This window comes from Tiliqua scincoides, chromosome 3 (assembly GCF_035046505.1).
Source record: "Tiliqua scincoides isolate rTilSci1 chromosome 3, rTilSci1.hap2, whole genome shotgun sequence".
In the NCBI taxonomy this organism is placed as follows: Eukaryota; Metazoa; Chordata; class Lepidosauria; order Squamata; family Scincidae; genus Tiliqua; species Tiliqua scincoides.
Genome location: NC_089823.1, coordinates 64,729,539 through 64,748,016, shown reverse-complemented (window position 1 = coordinate 64,748,016; position 18,478 = coordinate 64,729,539). Strand labels below are relative to the sequence as shown.

Here is an 18,478-nt window from a genome sequence, read left to right as displayed (position 1 = left end):
ATAAATAGTGACCAACAGTCAAGGGTGAAATATGGGCTTATAACCTTGACCTAGAGCTTCTGTTTTGTTTACCTTAGCCACATGGCACTGTAGTTAAAGGCTTACATTTACTCACATGTAGCAGACATGTTGCGCTACAGTTTAGATAAGGACCATGACATAGAAGTAGAAGGTTTTTAATGCTTTGCCTTTGTGCTGTTTCTCATCTCTATCACAGCTATTTAACCCTTAAAATGCCATTTGCTGTAGTGGTACTATAAGGGTTAAATAATCACTTTGGGAGCACAGTTGTTTAATAGGAAAATTATGCAGAGAGGGTTAAATACCCTCTGTCGCTGTGCTACAGCTCCAGTCCAATCTGTGCAATTTCTACATATGAGTAAAGGGAGACCTTTAGCTACACAGTCATACAAATATCAGAATGCATAGTTTGAGTTAAAGTTCGGGTGAGTTTGCACATGTGCTCCAAAGCCTACACCCTCTGCTTCACTATAATTGCCAAGTGGAGAGGGTGCAGGTTTGAAGTACAGTCCACTACCACATTTATCACACTTTCCTATTAGTCACACTTTTTTCCTGAAAAGTAGATGGAAATGCAAAATTAAAAGAATCCACTACCTTAGCAAAAAAGAAAAGAAGTTGAGAAATACTTTTCACCATGAGTTACATGAAAGTATTACAAGTTTGTAAGAATGATATTCTGCTTCAAATTATATTTGTGTGAGAGACAATGGAAAATAGCAGCTGCTGCTACCTCCAGGGTGTGTGTGTTAAGCCATCCTGAGTTTGGATTTGCCCCTGAATAATTCCAAGGGGCAAGGGAACTGTTTCAGATAACGTCTTCAATTGCGAGTACTCATTGAGATTTATAGATTTTAAAGTGATCAGAAAAAAATGTCACTAGCTGATCTTTATTTCCCATTTTAGATATATCCATCCATGTGAAATCTGTGGAAGGATTTTTAACAGCATAGGGAATTTAGAACGGCATAAACTTATTCATACAGGTAGACTCATTTTATTACTGTTCTCTTAATAACAAAGATCTGCTGCTGCTGCTGCATTTTAATTCTGTAAATTAATTCTCTTTGTCGGGAAAAATATACTGCAATGATTAATTCTGTGTTGAGGGGATTAAGAATTCTACACTGAAGATCCCAAAACCTTATCCTTTTTTCTAGACTGTGGGAGGGAGGATAGGAAGGCCAGGAGGAGCTGTTGCTCCTTGATGCAGACCACAGAGACTATGTTGCAGTATAATTGTAAGGAAGCTCCATCCTCTATTGTGCATTGTGTATTCCATTGCATATTGGGTGAATCTTCCACACTTCTTGCCTCTGCTGTATTTGCTGTCATCCTGAAGAGGAGGAGTGGTGAGATCATTAATACAGACAGAGCTAGATGTAATAGTCATAGGTAGAGGTCGGTGAAAATGGTGATAATGAAATAAAAACACACAACACAGCTTTCTGCACTTCTCATTTTTGTGAAAAAGCAACCAAAAAACACCAAAATCTGCAAAAAAGGAAAACTTTTTGTTTTGTTTTTATTTATTATTTAATGTGGGAGGGGTGCATAAGTAATGACTGGGCTGCATCTGCTGACACTATACCACCTATATCACCTACCTAGTACACTTTTAAAGCAATTATAATTTATAGCTATAATGTAAATTTTGAATAAAAACACTTAACACCGCTTTCTGCACTTCTAACATTGTAAAACACTGAAATCCATGAAAATATAAAACCGTTTTCATCCACCTCTAGTCATCGGAAATGTAGTTCCCGGCCCTTGGTTGGAGGAGATAAAATAGCCCTCAATTTCCTAAACCCTAGTATAAGTGGACATAGATGGGATGTCCTCTTCCATATACAGTTGTTTATTTTGTATGCTTCCAATATAGGATGCAATGCAATGCAAGTTTTAAAATATCACCTACAGTTTTCTTTAGTCAGCACTGTTTAAAATCTTTCTCTTCCCCCCATTTCATTTTACATATTTGTCACCACTTCTGTTTGCAACTTGCTACACTTCTTACAGTTATTCAGAAGCTTCTGTACAGCTTTCCTGGTATCTTTCTCTGCTTCGGTCTCATTTCTCAAAACTCTTTTTCATGGGGGACAGTCAGGTTACTGCCTAATAAGAGATGTTGAAAGAGAGGTGCGTTTAGTTTTATTTGCACCCCAGATGTGCATTTTCACCTTGACCTTTTGCTGATATAGCAATTTCTTTTCTTTTTTTCTTCTTCCTTTTTTAAGGAGTGAAAAGTCATGCCTGTGAACAGTGTGGTAAATCATTTGCAAGGAAGGACATGTTAAAAGAACATATGCGAGTCCATGATAATATCCGGGAATACCTGTGTGCAGAATGTGGTAAAGGTATGTACATCCTTTTATCCTGAAGTATCTGTGGTATGCCATGCAAAGTACTCCCATATTTCAAAAATACAAATCTTCATTGCTAATCAGAGGAGTTCCTTCGATATAACTGGAATTCAGCATTTTACATTGATATTGTGCTGAGGAAGAGTCACGAGGCATTTACCCCTTTTTAATTTTACAGCAGAATCACTCTGCAGCAAAACACACCAGACTTTGGAAGCTTCCTTCCCTTTGCACGACCAAATAGTGTGGTGCTATGGCACCAGTGGTAGTTGTCTTTCTTTTCTTCTTTATTGGTCATGTATATGCTTCCATAATAGTAAATTAGGGCACCTGACATGCAGTTAGAACATTCTTGATGTTGACAGTAATTCGTGAATGCTGTTTTTTATAGGAGTACTAGGTATGATGCAAGAGCAGCAGTAAGTGGTGCTATTCATTTACACCAATGATTTGTGAAAGTTTTTGGCAGTAGAAACAGTCTTGTACACCACTATAGTTTCAGATAGTAGCAACCACAGTGGTTGCATGAACTCTCTCAGAGACTTGCACAGGCAATGATCTGTATTACAATTACTGTCTGAATCGCTTCTGAACATGAGGCCTCAGAATTTTTACCGCTATATTTATTTCAAAGTCCAATTTTGGTAGAACAAACAGCCTTATGTGCCCCCTTTCAGTTCTCTCTTTCTGTGACTGATTTTTACATTCAAAGATACTTTGAGCCAAGTTGCATGCAACAGGCATTTAGTTTATTTGGTCCTAGAGGGGGTCGTCACTTTAAAACATTCTCATGCAGAGTCTTTTTCCTTTGTGTTGCTGGGACTAAAAGTTTTGAAAGGCTTCCTAACCATGTTTTAACCTAGCTTTTGTTCCTTACAGGGATGAAAACAAAACATGCCTTGCGCCATCACATGAAGCTTCACAAAGGGATAAAGGAGTATGAATGCATGGAGTGCCATCGGAAATTTGCACAGAAAGTCAACATGCTTAAGCACTACAAAAGGCACACAGGTGAGTACTGCTGAGAGAGGCTATGCAACCATTGCACAGAACAAACTAAATTGTCTGAAAGTCAAAGGCAGAAGAAGGAAATGTATTACAATTCTCTAACAAAGTACAGTGATATCAGTAATGGTTTTACATACTATTTCTACACATATTTTTCAGGCTACAATCCTATACATACTAGCCTGGCAGTAAATCCCATGGGGCTCACCTACCATGGGGCTTACCCATGGGATTGTGCTGTTAGCGTTTTACTTAGCTATATTTTTCTCATCAGTAGTTTTACATGTCACCAGCTTTTGCCCCTTTATGAAAAAATTATCAGATTCCTAAGGAAGAAGCCATGACGGATAAAACAGATTTAAGTGTGTAGATCAGGCACATCTGTAGAAGCTGGTTTGGATAATGCTGTTACCCTTCTTACCAAATACACCCCAGGAATTACGATGAATTTGTCCAATATCATTCACATTTCAGAAGGTGAATGTTGTTCAGAAGCCATTCTACCTTGGAATGGAATAGCTAATAAAGCCTGGACCTGGAGAAGCATTATCTGTGTAGCGCCATGCTCAAAACCTCAGGCAGACTACAGCTGCAATCCTATGCACTCTTACCTAGGAGTAAGTCCCACTGAACTCAGTGAAACTTAACTTCTGAGTAGACATGCCTAGGATTGGGCTGTAAGTCTCCTTCCCTTGGATCCTCTGTTTAAGATGGTTGGGTTTGGAAGCTGCAAAGACATAAGGAAGGGAGGCCAGTCTGTCATTACCCAAGTGAAAGACTGCAAGCAGGGAAGGAATGGCACTCATTCTCCTCCTCGTCTTGGCTGAACCCCTTACTCCACCAAATTCAGAGCCCAATCCTGAGGTCCGCACCACAGCTCCACGCCGCAGACCACAGTCACAAACGTGCCATAAGGCACGTTTGCGTGGCTCACCACCAGGCTGCCAGCCAGCGCTGGGCTAGTGCGCAGCAGTCACCCGGGTTCCGCAGCTCCACAGTCTCCCAAACCGCCGGGCTGCGGAACGGGAGGCGGGCGCGTGACCGGGGGCGTGGGGGAGGCATTCCAGGGAGGGGGGAGGTGTGCCAGGGGGTGGGCGGGAGGCGTTTTGGGGGGAGGGAGAGAGGCGGATCTGCAGAGCTGAGCTCTGCAGGATCCAAGGCGCTCGTGCAGGGCTATGCACCCTACACGAGTGCCTTTACTTTAGCACCAACCTTTTGGTTGCTGTAAAGAGAGTAGTCCCATTGCGGGACTGCTTCCCTTACTCGGGGAAGTAGTACTCGGGGAAGTTCCCTCCCACTGTAGTGCAGGAGGCGCAGGATCTGGCGGGAGCCCTTCATGGAGCTGCTGAGCCTGGGCGCTACGGACAGCTCAGGATTGGGCTGCCCCCTCTCTGGCTGGTTGCTGCCCTCAGTTTCCAAATGCCTCTCTCACCAGGACCCATCAGTCCCTCGTCATGGACCAGAGCCTTCTTATCTTTCCTGGCATCCCAGGACATGCCTCATAAACTGCCCCACCCCCCTTTTGTACTCCAGCTCCCAGTCAGCCCACCCACACTGCATGTGGGCCAGCTGAGGCTAAAGTTGTTGTCCAGTCTGCTGGGGAACCATTGCTGCTCCTCCTGCGCCCAGCCAGGCCAGCATAACGGCCACCGCAGTGCCTGCAGGCATCCCTGGCTGCTCTAGTGTTGTGGCAGGGGTTGAAGTAGCCACAACAGTGTCCTTTGCCCTCTGTTTTGTCACTTTTAGTACTGACGGAGGTTTAATTCTCTTTGCCTGGCCTTTGAAGTGTCAGGGCTGCCACTGTTGCTGGGCTCATTGTTAGGGGAGTGGCTCAGGCAGCAGTCAGTGAGATGTTTCCTGCTACATCACCTGGCCCACCGGATGAAGACCTGTGTCCAAACAATCTCAGTTTTTGAACCATGTAAACTTTGGGGTAAAAGAGAATTATTAAGAGAGAAAGAAATGAAGAGCTGAAGGCTTTGGCCTAAGGTGAATTGCAACTATATAGTTTTTGCTATAAATTCAGTGTTGCTGTCCAGCTTTAAGGGTTCCTTAGTTTCACAAGTGCTGAGCCTGTAGTTCCATTTTAAGACTTCTAGGACCTTATGAGATTGCAAGTGTGACCAGCTGGAGTTTGCACTGGTTTGTGGAAATGACTTTTCTGTCAGTTCATTTTCCTTTACTGCTTTCCCCACACTGGCATAACATTGGGCCCAAAGGAATGGCTAAAGAAAAGGATATACTTTGTCATACAAAATTTCATAATTTGCTGCAAGTACCTTTTAGCAGCTTATCATTTTGGTGTTAATATTATTTCTGTTTAGCAGGAATCAAAGATTTCATGTGTGAGCTCTGTGGGAAGACATTTAGTGAAAGGAACACAATGGAAACCCATAAACTAATTCACACAGGTAAGTAGTTGCATGGGGTATATCTGATGCAGCTTGCTTCTTTGGGATTTCTGTAGCATAAAATTCTAGAAATATTTGCTGTGGTTGAAATTCCTGTAAAATAATACTATATAATCACATACATGCTAACACAAAAATTCTTGTTTTGCTTGCTGCTAGTGGGGAAGCAGTGGACATGTTCAGTATGTGATAAAAAATATGTCACAGATTACATGCTTCAAAAGCACATTCAGCTGACTCATGATAAGGTAGAAGCTCAGAGCTGTCAGCTCTGCGGGACAAAGGTTTCTACCAGAGCGTCAATGAGTCGTCACATGAGACGAAAACACCCAGAGGTGAGTATTTGACCGTCTTGTTTTGAATTTTATTTTGGTGCACATGGCAAATTCCAGAACTTTGTTCCATTATGATGGCTGCTGAAAACTTTGTCTTTGAAAGGCTGATTCCTTTCCCAGCATTTATGATCTTCATGGTTAAGGGCCAAAAAGATCACTGATTACAATGGGCAGAAACCAGAACTAATGTACTGGTTAGTCTGTTCCTTTAAAATGGAAAGTTCCGTGCTGTGCATATTCTCCTGATGTCAAGGTACTCGGTGTACTAGGGAAATGCCTTTAGGGCTGTTTTGCCTAACTGCTTCAATAATCAACCATTTTTAAAATATGCTTTTCCTTCCCTCCTGAATAGAGGAGAAAAGAATTTCTGTTGTAAAGAAAGCCATTAAAAATACAGATAAAGGTTTTTATCTTCTGATTTTAATTGAAGACTGTATTGAAGTACAATCTTGCACTGAATTTAGTACAAATTGAAGCTTGTATGGAACTGGACTAACCTGTAGTTTTTGCAACTTGTTGCTTTTAATACTGTCTCTTAATATTTACTTTAAAGTTATTTAACTTTGCTTATAAAATGCTTGTGTCGTTCAAAGCAAGCTGGGCTAGTATAAATAATAACCTGCATGTTCGAGATGACATGAGTAAAGAGAGGCCAAGGGCTGAAATTAGTTACAAGAGTAGATGCCCACTAACTGCACACTAGTGCTTCCTGACATGTGGCACGTCAGCACATGCAGATTCTTGGGCAAACTTCACAGAACCAGTACCCTGGGAGGGCTCATGTCAGCCCAGGACAGGGACCCAGTGCCTCCCCCTGCTGAAATGGGGGAAGAACGGGAGGAATGAGGGTGAGAGTTGGGTGCCGTGCCAGGGGTCTCCTTGCGAGGTGGAGACATGGGCAGACCGGGGAACACCCGCCCAACACCTGAGGAGCCCCCGGAGCAGCTATGGGGGAAAGGGGTTGACAAAGCCAGCAGCCCCAAACCCACAGTGCTGAGCCCTGGCGCAAGGTTCACTCTCATGGGGTGGGGTGCTGCCCCACAGTGCGGTTGGCACCGCAGGAGTTTGGGCCGGGCAGAGGCCCGTGATCTCGCAAAATCTCGGACTGAACTCTTGGCCAGAAGGGGAAGGGCTGCCCTGGCCGGCCAGGAATCTCATATGGAGCCCCATGGCTGCTGAGGGGCTCGCACCTCCTGGGGCTCCAGCCAGAAGGAGGCAGCAAGGGGAAGCTGCTGTGACCCCGAACCCTTCCTTCAGCCCATCCCAAGCCTAGAGAGGGTGGAGAGAATCCCCAACAGCTGGCCCTGGCCCCCAGGGAGAGGCTCCACCAAGCCCCTATGGGCAGGAACCAGGCAGGAGCCTCAAGGGACGGTGCTCAAGTATCCAGCTGGTGCTGGTCAGTAGCCCCCTTCAAGCCACCACAAGTGGTGCCCCCAACTAGCCAGTGAGCTGCACCAACTTTGTTTGCACCAAGAAGTGTCCTTCTGGGCTGCTGTCTCAAGGTCCTCTTGGCCAGCTCCCTAAGCGCCTCCTTCTGACTAGTGTGCCCTAGTTTGGCTACGGTACAGCTCCCTATGAAGGACTTTGTCTATGAACTTTCTTTAAGCCTGACAGTACCGTGGCAAGGTCCTTGTGACACAACAAGGCCCTCAATGAATCTAAAAAACCTAGCTTAATTAAACTGCCTGGCGAAACCCATCTTTAGGACCTCACGTGTTCATGCCCTTGGGTAGGTCACCCACCGAATCCGCTACCTAAGCTCCTCCTGCCACACCCACCAGGGGGATGGATTTTATGCACCTTCACTGCTGTTGGGCTCTTTACAATTTTTTCCTTCCTTCCTGCAAGTATGCAGGAGCTGCTGTTTTAATTCCTGCACCACCACTGAGAGACGCAACAGTGTTGCTGCTCAGTTTCCAGCAGATCTCACCCACAGCACTGAGAGAAGAGTAATGGCTGTTCCCAGCAGCTCTTTCCAGTATTACATAATATGATTTATATGTCATAAATGACCAAGAAAGCAAATGCTGGTTCATTAAATTTATTGTACTGATATTACCAAATTAGTATAAAACAAATCATATTCACGAGTTACATATTAGCACAACTGTCTCATGTACATGATGGCTTGGTTAGTTCTGCTTTTGGTGTGTAATTCCTTCATATTATATATTGACATTTCCAGGTGCTTTCAGTTCGGATTGATGACTTGGAGCAGCTCCCAGAGACCACTACTGTTGATGCCTCTTCTATAGGGATTGTGCAGGTAAAGTGCCAACATGGACAAACATGAAACCTGTATGCAATCTCCTTCCTACCATATGTTATGGGTGTTTGTGTAGGTTACAAAAGTAGTTGGCAAGTTGCTCCTTCTAAAGATCTTTTCTGTAGCATGCGTGCTCTTGATTCTTAGAATCCTAAAAATCCCAAATTTTATTTTAAAATTAAAAATTTCATTTCTAGTTCTTGAGATTGTAAAGATACATTTGAAAATGCAATAAGCAGAAAGCAAAAAAATGCTGATGGGTTTTTGTGCTGAAAGTGATGTCCACCATCTGCATTGTTTTACTTGTGAACAACTGTTGAGCAAAAATAAAAGCGTATGCATAAATTGTATAATTAACCCTATGAATTTAAATATAAGGGATTGTTGGCACACTGGAGCCTATAATTCATAATTCCCAAAGGCTTAGAAAGCATTCCCATCACTTCAGTTTCCCACCATCCAGAGATGTTTGTACTCACTTCATGAAATCTATATGAAATTCAGTTGCATGAAAATGACAGTGTCTTGTGGCATAAAGACTTGTTTTATAAGATTTCAGGCTCAATCTTACCCTGCTCTGGAACAGGCAAGCAAAGAGGCTTGCGTTGGATCCAGCACAGGATAGGGGCCCAAGGTGGCTCAGCCAGAGGCAAGGGGAAACTTTTTCCCTTACCCCTGCGTAAGGTGCCCTTTCCCCTATGGGGCTCCTTGGACTTGCGCTACCTCCTGAGGTGGCACAGGTCAGAGGAGAGTGGAGCGAATTGAATCCACTCCGATCTCCCCAGGGTTGGGATAACTGCAGGATCCCAGCAGTCACAGCATAACTGCAGGATCCCAGCCCCATCTCCTGCTCTCCACCTGCCTGCCCGTGGGGCCGCCCACTATCCGCCCTCCCCCCTGTCCAGGAACGCCTCCCTCCAACTCACCCCAGAGCCTTGCGTGAGCCCAGCCGGACCAATGCAAGCCTCATCCTTCTGTGTGTCTCAGCTTACTCCTGAGGAGGCACAATGGACTTGCGCCAGCCCAACTCATTTTCAGGATTGCGTCCTTCATAGACTAGTGCTGATTCATTACATGTATGAAGTGTTATCCTTAGCTAGCTCAGATTTTATGTATATGCATTAGAACTGAAACATAGATGTACTGGCGTTCCCCAGTAAATGCAGATCCCATATCCCTGGATCCGGTTATCCGCTTTTCCCCATCCCCCCTTGCAGCTCATTACCTTCGTTTAACTTCATCACATTTGCACAAAGTGAGAATGTGTCTTGCTTGAACAAACACTGTAAGCAGAAAACTTACAGCAAGACAAGCGAACAAGGAGCCTGCAGCCTAAAAGGGAGACTAAAAGTGAACAGGAAGTAGGAAGTGAACGTTTGCTATTAGTCTCCTTTCTAGGCTGCTGGCCTGCTTATCTTGCTATAAACTTTCTGCTTATATTGTTTGTTCAAGCAAGACACATTCTCACTTTGCACAAATGTGATGAAGCTCAACAAAGGTAGTGGGACTCATGGGGAGTGGACCTCCCTTATCCGGGGAGGGGGCAAGAATGCCTCCCCATGGATACCAGGGGATGCCTGTATATGTGTTCAGTGCAGAGGGTTTTATCAGTAAAGAAACAAGAAAAAAAAGTATAGTGGGATCCAAAGGTCAGGAAATACAAGAAGGTACAATTTATGATATTTCTATGTAAAGCTCTATGTATGCACCTGCTAAGTGGGCAAAGAGGTACTTTTTAAGTGGTAGTTCTCTTGCATTTAGCAAGAGGAGTACAATTGCCACTGTTCGTCACAGCAGAACATCTCTTCCATAAGCTGTTTGCTGTTCTCTCTCTTCTTCTCTCTTTTTTTAGTTGTGTGTCACTTTGGGACAATAAATCGTTTGATTTGTGTGTTTTTTTAATCTTGCTATGTCATTCATTTAGAGTGCAGTTCTAACCTGCGCTGGAACAGGCAGGCCACAGCAGCCTGCGCTGTATGCAGTGCAGGTTAGGTACAGGCTGGATGTCAACTTGGGGTAAGGGAATATTTTTCCACAGTCTGTCCTATGGGACTATATTATTCCACAGTCTGTCCTATGGGACTACTTGGATCTGCGTCAGCTATGTAGCTGGCACAAACCTGAGCAGCCTATATAAGACTGCTCAGGCCTGGGGCGAGGGTTAGGATGCAGCCTGCGCCACTATGGCCAATCCTGTCCAATCTACCTCCTGTTCTGCCCTACCTCCTGAGCCAGTGCTAGCAGGCCAACACACATCATTGTGTTGGTGCTCTCAGCTCACGGGTTTGTGACATTCCTAAGCCAGGGGCCTGCACCAGCATAACACACAGTTTGGAACAGGCTGTTAGTAAATTTTGATGTTGTTGTTGAAATACCGCATCTAAATATTCTCATAAAAGTTGTAAAGTACACTAATGCAGTCTTCCCAGTGTTTTTGGTGAGAAAGAAAACCATTGTCTTGATTGAGACCAGAAAAAATTAGAACAAACTTAATGATACATTTTAGTTCAGCCATTTCATCTTGGAGTTTCTTTTGTTGAAGAATAGTGACTGTTGAAGATCAGTGACATTCTGTCTTGTTCAAAACTCTGTCCATATAGCCAGATCTAGCACTGGAACAAGGAGACTTGCCAGAAAGTAAGCACGTGAAGGCTCATAAACGTGGCCATAAACGAAAGCATAAGCCTGGTGAAGAGGAGGAATCCCAAGTGCCTGAAGACTCTGCCTTCAGTGAATATTCTGAAAAAGAAGTGGAATTCACAGGGAATGTGGGAGATGAGACCAATTCAGCTGTGCAAAGCATTCAGCAGGTAAGAACCATTTACCAAAATATTGGGAAAGGGGAGAAACAACAAAACTGACCGTAGGTACTAGACCCGTTAAAAAGTGATTTCAGTGAGTGTGTGGAGTTTGTTACAAAATATTTATGGGTGAATTTGGGAAATGGTCATCTTTATGATGCGTAGAGAATGGGAAGGCAGAGACCCAGTGGTGGTCCTGGGGGAGCTGGGGGGGAATCCCCAGGTGCTATGCTGCTGTTGCCGCAGCCTCTGCCCGCCCTCCAGAGCCATTGCACAGGCTGGGAAGGCCCTGCACTTCAACCCCAGGTGCTCTGAAAGCCTTCAGAGGCTTCTGGAGCACTGTTAAACAGTACTTCTGGATTTCAGACACTTTTCAGAGGCCTCAGAAGGCTTTCAGAGCGCCTGGGGACATCATGCAAGGCTCCATATGGCTGGGGGAGTCTCCTGGTGGCAGCATGCTGTGGGAAAGTGGTATGTTGTGGTCCTGTGCCCTGGGCAGCACAGGTGCCAGGTTCCCCAACTACAGAGACCATTGGTTGTTAGAACTCCCAGGAAACTCACTATACCTCTGCTTGCAAGTTTTCTTGGTCAGTGGCTGAATTCACTCCAGGAGTGAATATTTGGTAGCATCTGAAAAATCCCTTTTAGGAAGAAGCAAACATGCTCTTTGCTGCAACCACTGATAACCCCAGGTCTGATTTGGGAGGGATGACAACAGACTTTGCCACTCACACCAGAGCTTAAACTGATCTATTCTGCAGAAAGTCAGTGCAGCCATAAGCCTGGATATCCAGGTCCACCTCTTCTGTCTGTATATTCTTGGCCAGGCTTTGGCCTGGTGATTTACTGTGCAGTCCTTTGCATGCTTACTTCCCAGGAAGTGTGCTGTAGTCAAGCAATGCTATCTTATGTGTGTTTACTCAGAAATAAGTCATACTGTGGTCAGTGGGGCTTTCTGCTAGGTAAGTGTGGATAGAATTGCCATATAAGTCACAATTGCTAGTGAGAACCAAAAGTGCTTCTAGTGCATTCATTTAGCCCTTTTAATTCCAGTTGGTAATTATGCTGTTTTATTTGTCAGGTTCCATCAGCTGAATAAAGTAGTTGCTGTAAATTTGGCATTATTCCAGATTTTTAAAAATTATAGTCCTGCCTATAAACAATGTAGAAACTGTGATTAGTTAATTAAGGTTAATACTGTAGAGCTTTAAACACTACAGAGGTGTTTAAAGATTTATGTAGACCATATAAATACATTGTTTTGTGTCAGTACACATTATTTTGTACTGAATGGAACATGAGAACTTAAATGGATAAAGGTCATCCTGTTTCCCACCATGGCCCACCAGATACTTCTGAGAGGCTTACAAGCAGGAAATACTTTCTTCTCTTCCACCATTGCTCCCCTACAACTGGTATTCAGAGACATTCTGGGACTAAACCTGGAAGTAGCATATAGCCATCAGTAGCCATCATGACTGGTAGCTGTTGATGAACCTGCTCTCCATGAATGTGTCAAATCCCCTTTTAAATCCTCTTCACCAGGCTTATGCTTTCGTTTATGGCCACGTTTATGAGCCTTCACGTGCTTACTTTCTGGCAAGTCTCCTTGTTCCAGTGCTAGATCTGGCTATATGGACAGAGTTTTGAACAAGACATCTAAGCTAGTGGCCATCACCACATCTTGTAGCATTCTGCAGACTTAGTATATGCAGTGTAAAGAAGTACCTTGTTTCGTCCATCCTAAATTACCTACCATTCTGTATCAGTGAGTCACCTCATTGTCATCAAAATTACTGCGTTCAGCTACCTTGGCTTTAAGGGAATGAACTTCTTCCCTGAGAACCAGGAGCTCATTGTACCGACACACAACTTCTGCCCAAGAAGCACTCTGGAAAGCACCCACCCGTCTGCTGACTTTCTGCCTTCATAACTACAGGAACTTCCCAGTTCTTCTAGGCAGTGTAGTTTGCTAGGACTTCTAGGATTTTAATACAAGCCAGAAGCCAAGGCAAACTACAATTATCAGATATCATTCCATTGGGAAGTTCCTGCTGGAAAAGCTTTCAGGCATTATAAAGACTCCTTTCCTTTTCCCCAGCCAGAATTTTGCTGCTGGAAGGTAAGTTTTGGCAAAAGGGGAACTCACAAGTAGGTTGAAGGTCAATCCAGCCCAAGTTAGTTTATTGCAGGAGAAATTCTGACTCAGAACTGAGTATACTTGCCCATTACTAATCTCAATCCATTAATTGCAGTCAGCCCTTTCTGAGCAAAATGAATTTCACCTTTGATTTTGATACAAGCTGGACTGAACCAATTCCCAAATCAAGAATTCCACACAGATTGATTTATTAAAATAATTTTTTTATCCTGCATCCTTTTCATAGATTACAGGAAACATCTACCAGAAGTTGTGAACAGGGAATCACTTCCATGGCATTTTGCCTTCAATCCACAATTTGAGTTTTTATGAAGCTCATTGATTAATCAACATATGCTTTCAATACTGTGGAATAACAACATACATGTTATAAGGTTTAGAGGGAAGACCATCTATAATCATGTTAATATCACCTTTTACCTATATAAATGTCCAATTCTTTTTTTTCCTCAGGTGGTGGTGACCCTCGGCGACCCAAATGTCACAGCCCCTTCTAGCTCTGTTGGTCTGACCAATATTAGTGTCACTCCCATCACTACAGCAGCTGGAACCCAATTTACAAACCTACAACCTGTGGCTGTAGGCCACCTTGCCACTCCGGAGCGCCAGTTACAACTGGACAATTCTATTCTCACAGTGACATTTGATACAGTCACTGGCTCTGCCATGTTGCATGGCAACCGTCAAAATGATATTCAGATACAGTCCCAGCCTGAGGCAACAAACCCCCAGTCTGTGGCCCATTTTATCAACCTCACAACTCTGGTGAACTCCATTGCTCCTTTAGGAAACCAAATATCTGAACAGCACCCCTTAACGTGGAGGGCAGTACCTCAAACAGATGTTCTGCAAACTCAAGCCCAGCCAACACAACAGCAGACAGGACAACAGCAGGTTCAAACAGAGCAACAACAACAGATGTACAGCTACTAACTTATACTTGAAAGAAGACTCCAAACTGTGAATTAGCTTGTGTGAGCCCATGGGACACTTAACAGAATCAATTGCTGGGTGCCAAACGTATACCATGAAATGTAAACTGATATTGGCCCAGCAACATGAAATATAGTGGCCTTGAAAGTCTCATACTCTGCAGACACCACCCTTACTCAAAGTATGGTTAACACACCAGCCCATCATGGTTGGTGAGAGGAGTGATGAGTCTGATGTCTCATGGGGGAGTCATGATACATTTCACAAGCAGTGAGGAAAGGGTAAATAAATAAAACTGCAATGTGTTTTACGGAAACATAGATCAAGAAGATTTAAGTGTAAAGGTCACAGTATTTTGCTAGCTTGTCAGTGGGATGCAAGAGCATAATTAAGCAAAAAGAAATGTCTTGCCTTCTCTTCCTTTAGACCAATCTTGTATCTAATGGAACATATGGAAAAATAAGTGGGTGGCAGTAGGGTGGAGATAGTCTGTGTCGTGAAATGTATCTTGTTTCATGAATCATTTCCATTACTGTGATGGAGAAACCCCTCTAGCAATAAGACTGCTTGGGGATATCACCTAAAACAAGTAACCAGTCTGCTGATGTTAGAGCAACATTTATGGTCTTTTAGTATAATTTAAATTTGAATCAAGCTTGTCATGAACTAAATCCCTAAATTGGTAATATTACAGAACTGTTCTTTTGATGAAATATTTCATTTAGCTAATAAGACCTGAAAAGCAGTTCTTCCCTTTGAAATGAATTTGCCCAAGGGCTGTGAAATCACCAATTAGTCGTCTTCTATCATGTAAAATATTTGAAAAAAGAATCATTTCTCCATATTACCCTTTGTGCTTTTCTCTATGTTCTTGGTGGATATTTTCGGATTAAGGGACATTTTCTTGACCATGTAGCACTTCATTCTTTTATCTGTAATAACTGATTCATGGTTTCTGCTCAGAAAAATTTTGAAATCCACAGCAACATACTGCCTAGGTGCAAGCAGTCATGTAACTGACAACTATTGTAGCTTATACTGACCACAAGGAGGCAGTCTTAACTAATGCTAATGAAAACTGCTTGTCTTGAACGCAGAAGGGAGATATCTATAGAACAGCTGTGTTCTCTGTCCAGGCTGAAGTGGGCATTTTTCAGTAGCGGACTTCCCATTGAATGAATGGGGCAAATGCCCTGGGCGCGGAGCGTTGCCCAGGAAGCCTTTTGAGACTCCTGATGCAGTCAGAAACTCTGCTTCTAGTTTCCTGGAAGCACAATTTAAGAGCCCAGGGAAGCTTCAGTAGGCTTCCCTGGTGTATCCTGGAGTCCTGCAAGGCTCTGTGCAATCCAGGTAAGTGGGGGGGGGCAGATTTGCACGGGGGGCAGCATCCCCTGGGGGGTGCCATCGTGGACCTTTTTTCGCAGAGCAGGGGAGGTCTGCCACTGGTATTTTTACCCTCTAATACAAAGAATTTGCCATGTCTTTTGTTCAGTTTCAGTTCCAATTTATTCTATATCTATTATGAAAGGACAAAGATTGTACCCTCATACAATAAAGGAAAATAGTCCAACAATTGCTGAAGAATGAATAAAGTTTCTCTTGCCTCTGCATTTGTGAAAACCCAGTTCTCCCTAATTTAAGCAAAGAATGTTTGGAAAATTGTATATATATTGACTAATGCGTTTCATTGTTGTATCTGAAATAAAGTGGACATTGATATTGACAAGAAACTAATCTAGACCAGGATACTAATGAGACTGTAAAATGCAGTATCAGGAATGAATTAAGCTTAAGGTTGTATTTCTAGTTATCACAGTTAAAGTTGCATATTAGCCCCTGATTTCCATCAATATTTCTTTACGTCCCTCTTTCCTAGATAGTGTGCATGGTTGGAAGAGTTGGGTATACAATAACTATGGCATTTGCCACTCATCACTAGCCCCAGTAATCTCCTAGGACTCTCTTAGTTCCATTTATCACCACCCCCATTTGAGGAACAGGCATGGTGTTCACCTTCCATTTGATGCCTTTTCTGATCTGCCTCACTTGGTCCATCATCTCATTGGCCCATTGGATTCCTGCTATCTAATTAGACTGTGTTTAAAGGGAAGGGAGAATGAGCCTCTTCTATTACTAATGAAACGTTAAAGTAATATTGATTCACAGAACAATATATGCTGCAAGCTACATCTTAAGAAAGCATTACGCAACCGTACCTAGTATTTATGCAGTACATTTTACATGCGATAAAAGCATTTCGTATATATATTACCAGTAATACTTTAAAAAATTCTCTAAGGCAATCCAAGGTTATTCTCGGATATAAGTTTAAAAATATGTCCGTCCAGGGAATTACAGACCAATCAAAACATTTGAGTAGAGTTAACTTCATTGCTCACGTTAAGTACTAATTCTATTTGGAACATAGTTGTTATAAACTAATCCACTATTAATATGAATGATACGAACAGCACGTTCTTCTTTTCCAGTAAATTTGAAAAACCACATAACCATCTGTAATGACCTACCAAGGTCAAGGGTATTTTTTTCACTTCCCTATTTCCTTAGATTTGTGATCAGATACTGGAGAGTTGTAAATTAGTGGTAGCACTTGGTAGGGTGGCTGATATAACCTGCAGTGGCCACAGAGAAACTCTGCTGGAGACCAGTTTTACCAGATGTGTGTGCGGGGGAGGGATGCAAAGATTCTTCCTTGCAAATGCCTTTTCTAGCTTTCAATGCAATCTCTGTATAGAATCATTTTAAATAAATGGTTATCGGCAGAGAAAGTTGGTATGTTTGCACAAGGCACAAAGAGCGAACCAATATGTGCATATCATATCAATTAAAATCTACATTCTTCAGCACACTATGACCATTTTAGCGGAAACATCTAAAATGTAATATCAAGAGGAGATGAAGCAGTGCTCTCTGTTGTATTCTGCAGTTCACAAAAAGTACAGGTCTGAGGTGGGCCATTCTGGGAAGGAGCAGGAAATGGCAGACTGAAAAGTGCAGGTCCTAGCCTGACTCCTGGCAATGTATGTCTTGACTGAATCAAGAGGTGGCACCGCTCCCAGTCACAAATCACTAAGGAGCTCTGTTGCATTTCTGAGAGCTTTTTGGTTCCTTGGGGCCCTTCCCTGAGGTACCCTGAAGCATGATGTGAACTCAAATACATTCTGCCCTCTTTTGATCTGCTTGCCCTCAGGAACTCTGGATGTGTGTGTGTGTGTGTGTGTGAGAGAGAGAGAGAGAGAGAGTGCCCACAGGCCAACTAGTCCTTGTTTTCACTGCACTTAAGGAAACTTCATACATTTTAAATCTTCTCTTAGAGAAGTTCATTATTGCAAAGTCCGCAAGACAGTGAAACAGTAGTCCTCATAATTAAATGTTTAAATGAAATGGCATTCTTTGTTTTTAAATTCTTTGTAGTTTTTGAATCATAGGACTGTATATAGTCTCTGTGTTAAAACATTTATAATATACTTATTTATCACATTTTGTCCCTTCTCCTACCTCCATTTTATCCTCTTAACAATACTGGGAAATTTGTTAGACTGAGAAATGGCAACTGGCTGAAGTCAATTTCATCACGGATAGTCACCCCAGATTATTTCAACATATCCTTAATCTACAGCAAATCAGCTCTTGTTATTACTCTGAAAAGTGGATCGCATGACAAGTGTCTTGGATTTTACAATTTCCTAAGCAAGAACTGTCCTCTTGTCATCCACAAGTTTGAAGGACTTTGTACTTGAAACAGAAGTTCCTCTTACACAGTAAGGTAACCTAAATTCTGCTCTCAGAAAACTGACTTATGTGAAAAACATGTATAAGTATATGTGATTTCCATTATTTTCCCATTATTCTAATTTTGCCTAGCATAGGCCTAGTTCTCACTGAGATAGTTACTCAATCTTTGGGTTGAACCACTCCATGCTCTGTGTGGGAAACTCACATGATTGAATGCTTCATTCAGAAGTTAAGTATATATTCCTGGATATTAAAAACTAAGCAGTTGGGAGAAGAGGTCTAAACTAGACTTCCCCCCTGACAGCTAGTTTTCTATGTGCAGAGGTTTATCTTTTGTATAGAAAAACAGTAAATCAGTGAGGCCTATCTGAAGAGCTAGAGCTACAGCCCAGGCACTGATTTGTCATTTCAAAAGGGAAT

At 42.8% G+C, this 18,478-nt stretch overlaps 1 protein-coding gene across 3 annotated transcripts in view; it reads left to right on the top strand.

Moving 5' to 3' along the window:
• The window catches only part of PRDM15 (PR/SET domain 15), a 52,000-nt gene extending 36,352 nt beyond the window's left edge, over positions 1-15,648 (top strand). For 2 of the 3 annotated variants that reach the window (XM_066619679.1, XM_066619681.1), the window contains 8 exons: positions 928-1,007; positions 2,262-2,381; positions 3,267-3,398; positions 5,720-5,806; positions 5,966-6,141; positions 8,327-8,407; positions 11,008-11,217; positions 13,823-15,648. In XM_066619679.1, the coding sequence (XP_066475776.1) occupies positions 928-1,007; positions 2,262-2,381; positions 3,267-3,398; positions 5,720-5,806; positions 5,966-6,141; positions 8,327-8,407; positions 11,008-11,217; positions 13,823-14,302 (1,366 nt within the window). In that variant the 3' untranslated portion in view covers positions 14,303-15,648. The remainder of the gene's footprint in view (positions 1-927; positions 1,008-2,261; positions 2,382-3,266; positions 3,399-5,719; positions 5,807-5,965; positions 6,142-8,326; positions 8,408-11,007; positions 11,218-13,822) is intronic. The other variant, XM_066619680.1, reaches the window with a different exon arrangement.
• Positions 15,649-18,478: the final 2,830 nt, after the last annotated feature.